The 10,715-nt window shown below is 37.9% G+C and overlaps 1 protein-coding gene across 1 annotated transcript; it reads right to left on the minus strand.

The window, feature by feature from the left end:
- Nucleotides 1-234: 234 nt before the first annotated feature.
- Nucleotides 235-9,986, minus strand: LOC122563721 (gap junction beta-3 protein-like). Its single transcript, XM_043717858.2, has 2 exons — nucleotides 9,737-9,986; nucleotides 235-4,634 (listed from the first exon to the last, which is right to left on the minus strand). The coding sequence occupies exon 2, from the start codon at nucleotides 4,604-4,606 to the stop codon at nucleotides 3,842-3,844; it is 765 nt and encodes a 254-aa protein (XP_043573793.1). The 5' UTR covers nucleotides 4,607-4,634; nucleotides 9,737-9,986; the 3' UTR covers nucleotides 235-3,841.
- Between the last annotated feature and the right edge of the window lie 729 nt (nucleotides 9,987-10,715).

The following is a 10,715-nucleotide window of genomic DNA, read 5'->3' on the forward strand; positions in this document are numbered from 1 at the left end:
TGTGCTCTTCCAGCACCACTTTAATCTAGAATCTGGTTTCCAGTATTTGCAGCCCTTGTTTTTAACCTCTTCCCTGGATTTAATTAGGGTTCGTTCTACACAAAAAAAAACTCGCGCAGAGATTGAGAAAACAATTCTACACATGCTGAAATCTCAGCAGTTGGTTGAAAAATCTTAAACATGGTGTTAGGTTTCTTGCTGAACAAAACAAAACAAATTCAGTTTGTGACTCCATATATTTAAAGCTATTTATTTAGAAAACGTAGACAGCAGTAACAATATATCAGATGTACTAAATATGTAACAAAGATAGAAAAAAATATATACTTTTTGAGAATCTTTATGTCTGAAATTCAGACTCCAGAGCTATTTCCTTCTTTTGACACAAAGTTTGAATGGGCACTTCCAGTCACAGTTTGAGTTTTTCATTGCTAGATACGATCTAGTAATAGATAATGACACCATTGCCCTTTCAAGTTCAAACATTCAGCTTTCTCTTATGGGCAACTACCAATTAGGGGTGGCAATTTCTTTCATAAAATTATTCTTCATTACATTATTATTACATAGTATGCTAATGGTATGGAGTGTAAATGGTGTGATGTCCCTAATGTCAGTGAGCTTCACTGTGTGGCCGTGGTTCTGAAAGGATGGAACTAAAGAATGATGATTTGGATTTACAGTAATAAATGATTCTGGATTTTGGCACTGGATATCTAAGTTACACAAAATCTCAGTGCTGAAGGATAATTAAATTCATAACAGTGGTTATAATAATGGGTAAAGAGTGACATAGACAATGTCTCTTACATATTTAAGGTTTTGGGACTCCATTGATAAGAGAACAATGGGTTATTTTGCAGAGATATGCTCATGAGTATTGGCTCCATCTTGATAACTTAGGTATGGATTGCAGTGTGTACAGCCAGAATATCAGGCCAAGTCCAATTTGACAGAGCTTGTACTGAAATCTTATTGTAAATAAATAATAAGAGATTCTCTCTTGTGCACAATCTTAGCCATATTTAATATCTGCAATCCATGATTAGTGCAGAAAATTCAATAAATATTAATATAAAATGGTATCAGTTGGGGAAATCGGCACATGCCTAGTTGTCAAATCACGTGTTATACTGTTTAACTGGGGCTTCCATTTACAACTGAGTTTATAACAGAAATCATTTGAAGTGCCACCATCTCACAAGCCTGAGCAGTGATTGAGTTGTTTACAGATTCTGAGTCCTCCAGCAGTTCTCTGCAATATTGTAAACGATAACAAAGATCAGTTAGATTAATTCTGAATGCTCAATCTTGTTTTGATTTCAATAGATCATACCATGTCAACAAGTCACTCCCCCTTTTCAATGAATGTCTTGAGGACCACTGCAGAAATTCGAGGAAATTATAACAATACAAGTCATTTAAATCTGTAACTATCTGTATCAAGAATAATGATGTACCCTATTGATATGGTTTATTATGGGAAAATTTTCAACTAAATCCAGTGGTGAGGGAATGGTTCTTGAGGTAGTAATAAAAGAAGCCATGACTAATGATTGAATGACATGATTTCAAATCACACTGTGGCATCTGGTTTATTTATATTTCAGTTTTTAAAAAAAATTGGAATTAAAAAACTCTTTTGAATAATAGTGACCAAGCAAAAACCCCTTTAATTTAATGTCCAAACTTCAGGCAAGGCTTCTTTATCTTGAAGAAAGATGTCTGAATGGTACTCCAGACTTATTGCAATGCAGAGTAATGAACTAGCTAAGTCAAAGATTGTGGTGCTGGAAAAGCACAGCCGGTCAGGTAGCATTCGAGGAGCAGGAGAATTGACATTTTGAGCATAAGATCTTCATCAGGAATTCCTGATGATGTGTTTGTGCTTGAAACTTCGATTACCCTGCTCCTTGGATGCTGTGTGACTAGCTGTGCTTTTCCAGCACCACATTCTTCGACTCTGATCTCCTGTAACTGCAGTCCTCACTTTCTCCTAATGAAATAGCTAAGCAAGCCACACAGTTGAATGCTGGGGAATACATTCTGGCTTTACCAGTGATATGAACACATTCTGTAAACAAATATATAAAGTAAAAGAAATAACACTATATATAGCCTTGATTATTATTTGATTCTGTCTGCAGGCAGTGTGGCAATTTGTGCCAAAGGTTTTGTTTCGTACACAGTACAATTAAAATTGTTTTTGTTGCAATTGGCGCTGTTAATTATTTAATCTGGTATCCATATGTATGTATTGTGCCATTCTCTTAACCTTAATAATGATAGTTGAGGGGGAAGACAGACCCGATTGCACTGAGTGTCATCACTGACAGTGTAAAACTGGTTGATAATGCATATGCAGCTCTCCAATAAATAAGAATTGAATGCTAATCTGGCAGTGATGTATTTTTCCATTCTCTATTTTCTGTGCTCCATGTGCTTGTCAGCACCACATGATCTACATACCAGACACTTCTTTCACTCATATAACCACATTCCCGTCATCTCTCTCTAATAAGAGAGCAGCCCTATGGTCTGGGTGCACCATGGCAACATTCCTCTTTCTCTGCTTCTTGATATATTACCACAAATATTTCCAAACTGTTGACAACTGCAGCATCCTTATTTCTAAAACTTGAGTATCCAGTGTCACCCAGCTCAAATCTCAAGAAGAAAGAAATGTTTTGATTTGTCTTGTGCCTGTATTCACTTGTTGTAATGTAGAAAACATGAGGTGAATTGTGCACTGGAAGATCCCACAAACAACACTCTTTTAACATAGTTGCTCACCAGGAATTATTATTGACCAGAATTATCTACCCAGCTCTTCTTTAAAATGGTGCACTAAAATCCTTTACATCCACCTGAGGGGGCGTCAAGACCTTGACTTAACACCTCATCAGAAAAGTGGCACTTCCAACAATACAGCAATGTTTCAGCACTGAACAACTCAGTTGAGATTGCTGAGCTGAAAATCTGAGGCATGTTCAATGGTGACTGTATGAATCAAGTTCTGTTCCCAATACTTATAATTTTGGAGATCTTTTTTGGAAATTTGTGAAATTTGCTGCTCTTACAATAAGGTTCATTGATTTATACAGCGTATTTTAATCAGGAGATTTTCTGTGATTCTCTGTACTGGCATATTGTACAGTTCATGATGTAATTTGTCTATTATTTCAAATATCACATAATCCTCCACAATACTTCTCGCTTTCCTTCTGATAGTTCAAGATTTCCTGCTGCAATTGTTCTTCGTGTCTGAGTATGTCAAACCTGTCGTGGTTATGTGCTTTCTGCTCTTCACTTGCTTGCCTATGCTCTGCTCATGTCCTTTTTACTCTATTGATGAATTAATTTTCTCCAAATCCTGAACTGTCCCTTCATGAGTAAGCTCTATTCATGCTGTTGCTTATTCAATGGTAATGTTCCATAAGCTATGCATCTGCTCGTCCAATGAAAATACAAACTCGAACAATGCTTCCACTTTCCATTGGTAACTTGTCATCGTAAGGATGTGGATTGATAACCTTAGAGTTAATTCAAAGACTAGCCTCAAATACGGTGTTGAAGCTACGTGTTGAACTTGCTCATAATACAAGGTTACAGTAAAAATAAAATTCAAACAGACATAGAAAGGTAAGAATCAAATTGAATTTGGTATGAATGTTCTTAGCCAGTCTGATATAGATGGCTTTTGCAATACTTGCTCACAGAGTCTTATTTGTTTATAAGCATTGTATCTCTTCTGGTAAAAATAAGAACATTTTGTTCATATTAAGCTTTTCCAAAACATGTCATTGAAAAAGATGTTGATACTGATTGACAACAGTGCTTGTTAGGCCTTGTGGATGTATTCCTCCAGACAAATTCCATTCTCGACAGTATCTTTATGAAGAAGTCTTCCTCTTGGCTTTGCCACGGTGTCTTCTTCCCTTTCATTTTTCCTTTTGCAACATCGAAAACATCGTTTGAAGAGTAGGTATAGTATTTCAGAAATGTTAAGGACGGTACAAAGAGCTGATCCTCCAACCATGAAGTATGTGAAGATCCTTTTCTCCGTTGGTTTGGCAATATAACAATCAACTATATTTGGACAAGGGAACATGGAACACTTGACAAGACGAGGTAAATCAAAACGATCATAAATTCGATGGAGTATATATAAGAAAGCGATTTCGAAACCAGTTTTAAATACTAGACTGATCAAATACGTCCACCAGAGCCCTCCGTGTTTCTTCCCTGCATTTCTGTACAATTGGGAACAATTCTCGCCATACTTCAATCTGTGCTTCCGCTCCCTCTCTTTTCGATAGGCCACATGAAGGACTACCATCAGGGAAGGTGTGGTGATAGAGATTAGTTGCAAAGCCCATAACCGAATGTGGGAAATGGGGAAGAAATGGTCATAGCAAGTGTTTGGACAGCCAGGTTGCTGGGTATTGCAATCAAAGTCACTCTGCTCATCTCCCCACACACTTTCTGCTGCCACCACATAGACCAGTACTCGAAAGATGAATACTACAGAGAGCCAGATCCGTCCAAATCCGGTTGAATATTTGTTCACTCCACTGAGCACACCTTGCAGAGTCCCCCAGTCCATTGCACCTGGAGTGTATTTACTTGTCAATCTAAAACAAAAAGAACAGCAAAAAAAACTGAACAACTGCTTTTCATGTTTCATCTGTTTAACTGATGAGTGATATTAATATTGATGAACAGAATGGATGGTACAGGGAAAGCCAAACCCTTGAAGAGACAATTTTAGTTGAAGTTATGTCAGGTAAAAACACAATTGGATTGTCTGCCTATATTCATATTTCACTGGTATCAATGACATGTAACAGTTAGCAATACATTAACAGGCAACTGTTCCTGGATGAGTTAGGTTCAAACTTTGCTGGGCGAGTTGGGTTCACATTTCCTTCAGACAGTTGCTTCACCCTGAAACTGTGTTCCAAGATCAACCCAAAGCATGAGGAATCTTTTCTAGAGGGCCATGGAAAATGCAATGATGCAGCAAAAGCTGTACTATCCAACATCTATTGAAAAACTGTTGAGAACAATGGCATCCATAGAGTAAGCAATAGCTAAAAGGAAATCTATAAACACTAGCTTTAGTTGTGTTTTTGAAAAAAATTTTGAGGGTCTAAGAAATATATAGAGCCGAAAGACTACGGTTGATCCTGGATTTAAAAATCAAGACCTTAAGCATAGATTTATGAAGGTGGAATTGTGTTTAGTGTGGAAAGCCAATTAAACAATGATATGATTTAAAACTTTATAATAATTAAATACATAGTGAAATAATTCGGTAAGAATCCTTAGCATTATCAAAAATATTGCAGATTTACACGAGTTTTAATAACATTATATTTTGGTACGTCACTCCCACATAATAAGTGAAAACTGATAATGGATTTTTAAAAGTTTGGGACTTGATTTTAAAATTATATATTTCCCGGAAAAGAGGTGCTACTTGAACAAGGTCAGTGCGGTAAAGGAAAATGCCACCCGGAAACAGGATAGTCAGGAAGATTAGCGAAAACGGGTGATGAAAAGAAGACTGTGAAATGTTAGTAGCAAGCTTAACAACTGCTTGGCTTTGAACAAGATCTCCAAAACTTCTTGCTAACTTTTTGTTGACCCAGCTTGGGAATGTAGAAGTTTCTTCCTCTTTCTGACATCATGTTTAGAAAGGGAAAAATTCTGTCATAGCCCAAAATATTACAAAAGGGCAGAAGAAATATGTCCAAGTTTGCTGGTGACGCCAACTTAGAAGGCACAATAAGTAATGATGGTGGGAGCACAAAGTTGCAAAATAACCTGACTAGATTAAGAAAATAGGCAAAATGATGGCAGATGGAATTCAATGTGGGAAAGCGTGTGGGCATCCATTTTAGATTCACAAAAGTAGACTGGGCTATTTTCTAAATGATGAAAAAAATGTAAGTATGGAAAAGAGGAACATAAGTCCAAGTGCTAAAACCATTAAGGATTAGTGGACAACGATAAAAGAAAAGGCAATGGAACATTGAAACTGGATTGAAAAAGTGAAAAAATTTATGCGAGTTATACAAAGTATTGGTTTATCCATTTGGAGCAGTACAATCTGTGTGGAGTTTGCACATTCTCCCTGTGTCTGCGTGGGTTTCCTCCGGGTGCTCCAGTTTCCTCCCACAATCCAAAGACGTGCAGGTTAGGTGAATTGGCCATGCTAAATTGCCCATAGTGTTAGATGTAGGGGAATGGGTCTGGGTGGGTTGCTCTTCGGAGGGTCAGTGTGGACTTGTTGGGCCGAAGGGCCTGTTTCTACACTGTAAGTAATCTAATCTAAACTAATCTAATCAAATCAATCCATTCTAAGCACTGCAGAAGGATATGTTGGATAAAAAGCATTAAATTACAAGGCCAACTTGTTAAATTTATATTTCCTGAATATAGAAGATTAAGTGGTGATGCAATTGGTATAATCTATATGAAGATTAAAAAGTTACAAGGGTCACGTAGAGAAAATGTATTCCTTCTGGTGTGAGGGTTGGGCATCAGGGACACAGTCAGAGCATGTTCGCACAGGTAATGGAATGTGGGGCTTTTTCCTGATTTGGGAATGTAAAAGTTTTGATCAATTCAAAATTTCAAAACAGAAACTGCAAGCTGTTTTTTGGCCATCTGACAAGGAGTTACAAAACTGACGTGGGAAGATGTTGATAAGATACAGACAAGCCATGATCTAATTGAATGGCAGTACAGGACTGATGAGCTGAATGGACTGATCTCGTTTAGACGTTCCTAAAACAAATTATTTTGTGTTTTGGTGATATATGTAAACAGGGTTGGCCAGGTCTTGTAAAGGTCAATAATCCTATTGGGTGGCGATTGGAATGCTGAGAGCATATAGCTATTGGCTGTGTGTCTTTAACACTTACCAAACAACTATAGTACCGAGGATGAGTGGTGATGGTGCACTACAATACACTGAAGCTCTGGGGTGCAGCACTAAATGACAAGACATGAGTTACGGCCTTACTCACCAGCTTCCTCACTTACAGGGCTAATTTTCTCTGATTCAGATTCTAATGCAGTCCTTGCCATTTAAATTGGGCTGCCATGTTGATGCCAATGCATTTTGCCTTCTATCCAAAAGTAGGTTAGACTAATGGTGAAAATTCTGGATTTGACCGGGGTGGGGGGAAACCTTGCTTCTTAATGACATTTACCATTGCAGCTTTACTGATTCTTATAGATGGAGACAAAAGATTGTAGGAACTGTTTGGAAGAACTTTTTCTGACCAATAATTATCATTCCATCAACACTGAAACACATAATCTGGTCACTATTACATTGGTCTTTATGTCAGATTGCTGTATGCTGTTTCAAAAATGCTCAATTGATAGTAAAAAGCTTTGATATATCGTATCAGTGGCAGGCATGACACTGTGATCTTTTGCAATAAATTCTGCGTCTTATGATCCTGTTTCACAGCTACCTGAAGAAAGAGCAGTGCTCCAAAAGCTAGTACTTCCAAATAAACCTTTTGGACTATAACCTGGTGTTGTGTGATTTTTAACTTCAAAAACTCAGTAGGTTTTGAGTACTTACTGCCACTTACGTACTTTGAAATACTGTCATATTTATAAGGTAGGAAATGCAACATCCAACTTGCAGACAGAAAACTTCCACAGACAAAAGGGTGGCCAGTAATGGGAAGACAATCTGTTATCCATTATGGGTGAGGAACAAATATTGGCCAGAACACTGTGGGACAGCTCTCTTTGAAATGGAGTCATTTACATTCACTTGAGAAGATGGATATTTTTCTGGACTTACCCAAAGAAATAGCAGATTTGTTAGTAAAACGTTCTCTCAGCAATGTGCTGGTGAAGTTCCTGAAGTTAACCTTGAAGCCATTGCTTTCTAGCTTAGTCAGAAGTCTCACAACATCAGTTTGCAGATTTATTTAACATCACAATCTTTTGGGGCACTGTTCCTTTGTCAGGTGAAGTGACCTCCTAAAGTTTGTGATTTTAAATAAACCTGTTGCACTCTAACCTGGTGTAATGCGACTTCGGATTTTGTCCACTCTAGTCCACACCAGCACCTCCACATCATTTCCAGCTTAGCTGACCTTTTACAGATTCTAACCAATTTCACCCTCACTGCAGGTCAATGGGCAACTGCTGCAATTGTGGAAGAATGACATAGAGAGCTCATGGGACTGAAACAGGAATTATGCTACATAATGCCCTATAATATGAAGTGGTAGCTGTGTGAAGTGACTAACGATGTGAACTTCCTGAAATGTTATATTTATTATGGTTTAACAACCAGCACCCTTTCCCAGATATAAAGCTGTTAAAGACTTGGGGAGGTATTGACAGTGTTCAGCAATGTTAGGTAGGGAAATTAATATTGAAATAAACTAACCTTAATGAAGGCCTAAAAGTCGATAGGAAGAGAGAGAAAGGGAGATTCATCCACATATTAGCAACAGTTCAGCAAGAGTTTTAATTGCCGACAGAGGGATGATCATTGAGCACTATTGCGAAAACCAACAGCTGTGTTAAATCTCTCAATCCAACAAATGCAAATTATGTTCAACACAGCTCTCTCTCCTTGGCCAAATCTGAACTACAGCCTTTCAATTCACTGTTGATTCAGAGGAAGGGACAACAGATGCACCAGCCAGCTTTAAATTAAGATTGCCAGAGGTTCTGGGAGACAAATTGTTTTTCAGCCGTGATGGCGTGCGATCTGGAACTGTAAAAAGAGAGGGAGAGACAAAATCCCCTCAGAAAAGCTTAACTCAGTGCCTTTCATCAATTAAAGGTGCAGTGCCAAGCATCTGGGTATATTTTAGTTGATTCAAAGCAACTTGTAAAATTGTACTCTCATACTAACATCTGAAGGATTCAGGTTTCGGGCTGGAGAGCTTCCTCTGAGTATTTTATATTTTCAAACTAAAATACAATTAAACAATAAATAATGGCGCAGCGGCCTATCGTCATTATACCATCAAACATTTTTAAAAGTAATGATTTAAACTGGTGGACTTTCTGTTTGTGGAAACCCTTAAAATACAATTCAATGACTTATAGGCACAAAATGTAACAACAGCAAGCTTTAGAAACATAGAAAGAGGGTAAGCAGGAGTTTTATGCTCCTTAATTATTGACAGGCACAACTTCAAATCACAAGACAGTTCCCATAAAGTACGGATTAACGTACATAAATCAGACTGCCAGATTTATTGTTGGAGTGAATCTGATTAAATTTAATTGGCGTAGTCTTTGGAAACAATTCAGCAGTATTTCAGGTGCGCTGATTGACTGTGCCTGTTTTAATTAAAACGCAGCATCCCTTAACTGAATAGATTTCGACAAGGAAAGACTTAAATCCCCCAAGTGATACACCTTTCTTTCTGTTCTGGAGATACTTCAGATTAAATATAAGTAAACATACCAGTGCCCAGAGTTCACCCTCATTTCCCGGCACTGGGGGGGGCTCTCAGACTGGAGACTGTTTAAAATGCTGATCAAAGATTGAGACCGGATCTTCCCTGAACTGTTTCTGTAACTTTGTCATGTGAAGATACGATTTTAAAAGAGTTTACAACGTTAGCTCAGACAAAGACCAGTCTCAAAAGACAGGCTAGTTCTTTCTATCTTGTTCCACGTCTGATTTGGACAAAGAGATCTCAAAAGTAGACAGTGTGTTCAGAGGAATACTCACCGGCGAATTCGGCAGTTACAACTTCCAAGCCCCAGAAACTATTGAGAACTGAAGTGTCTCCGGTCGCTCGCGGACAATCTATTGGCTGGGTTTCAGTTTTGCACTTCTCATTATTCTAGGGTGTGTCCTGATGTAATTTTCTATATGACACGGCAGTAAATAGGAGATTTTTTTGTTACGTTACAGGTTTACAGGCAAGGTGTTATTAGCCTGTAATGTAATGTCTCCCCACGGATAACAATCCACAACGCTTAGAAAAGCTTTCCTGTTTTATTTGGAAAACTGCCATTTGCCAGTGGATTTGAAGACTTCTTATTTTGCTGCAAATAACAGAAGTGGTTAGCGGAAAGTTTCTAAACCTTGCTGCGTTGTAATTGTACATTTTTTAAGGCACTGTTTAAGTGCATTTCACAATTTATTTTTAACCATTCACAGCCTGCGATAGTTTGAAACACTCACTCTCAGTATGTTCTGGATGTTAAAGAAAGCATTCTTTACTTCAGTCAAAAGTGAAGCAAGTCTACCTTCAGAACATCTTCAACCCCAGTTTGACACTTTCATTTTCTTCATTAAATAAACGTCATTGTGATAAGACTGACAATTGAGTTCTGAGGCTGGGTCACTTCACCTGAAACATTATCTCTGACTTCTCTCCACAGATGCTGCCTGACCTGCTGTGCCTTTCCAGTACCACACTTATCAACTGCTGTATTGGTGGTCAACAGGGTGTATTTTACTAATTGGAATCAGGAAAGGTTAAACTTTGGAACAAAGACTTTCCGCAATGTTCATATATCAAACAGTGGCGCTAAATAATGGGGAGCAACCACTTCACAATTTATTGGATGTTTGGTGGTCAATGTTGAGTCTGACTTACTGAGCTTCAAAACTCTGGAAACATCTAGTCTACCTGGTGCAATTAATTAACAAGGTCCAGAAACGACATTCATTTTAATTTATAAAGATCACTGAACTTGAG

Source organism: Chiloscyllium plagiosum, unplaced genomic scaffold (assembly GCF_037043375.1).
Source record: "Chiloscyllium plagiosum isolate Xiang-an unplaced genomic scaffold, Cpla_swu_hap1 HiC_scaffold_30, whole genome shotgun sequence".
Lineage (NCBI taxonomy): Eukaryota > Metazoa > Chordata > Chondrichthyes > Orectolobiformes > Hemiscylliidae > Chiloscyllium > Chiloscyllium plagiosum.

Bases quoted from the DNA above. Each gene is read 5' to 3' on its own strand.
- LOC122563721 (XM_043717858.2), bottom strand. From the start codon at position 4,606: ATGGACTGGGGGACTCTGCAAGGTGTGCTCAGTGGAGTGAACAAATAT.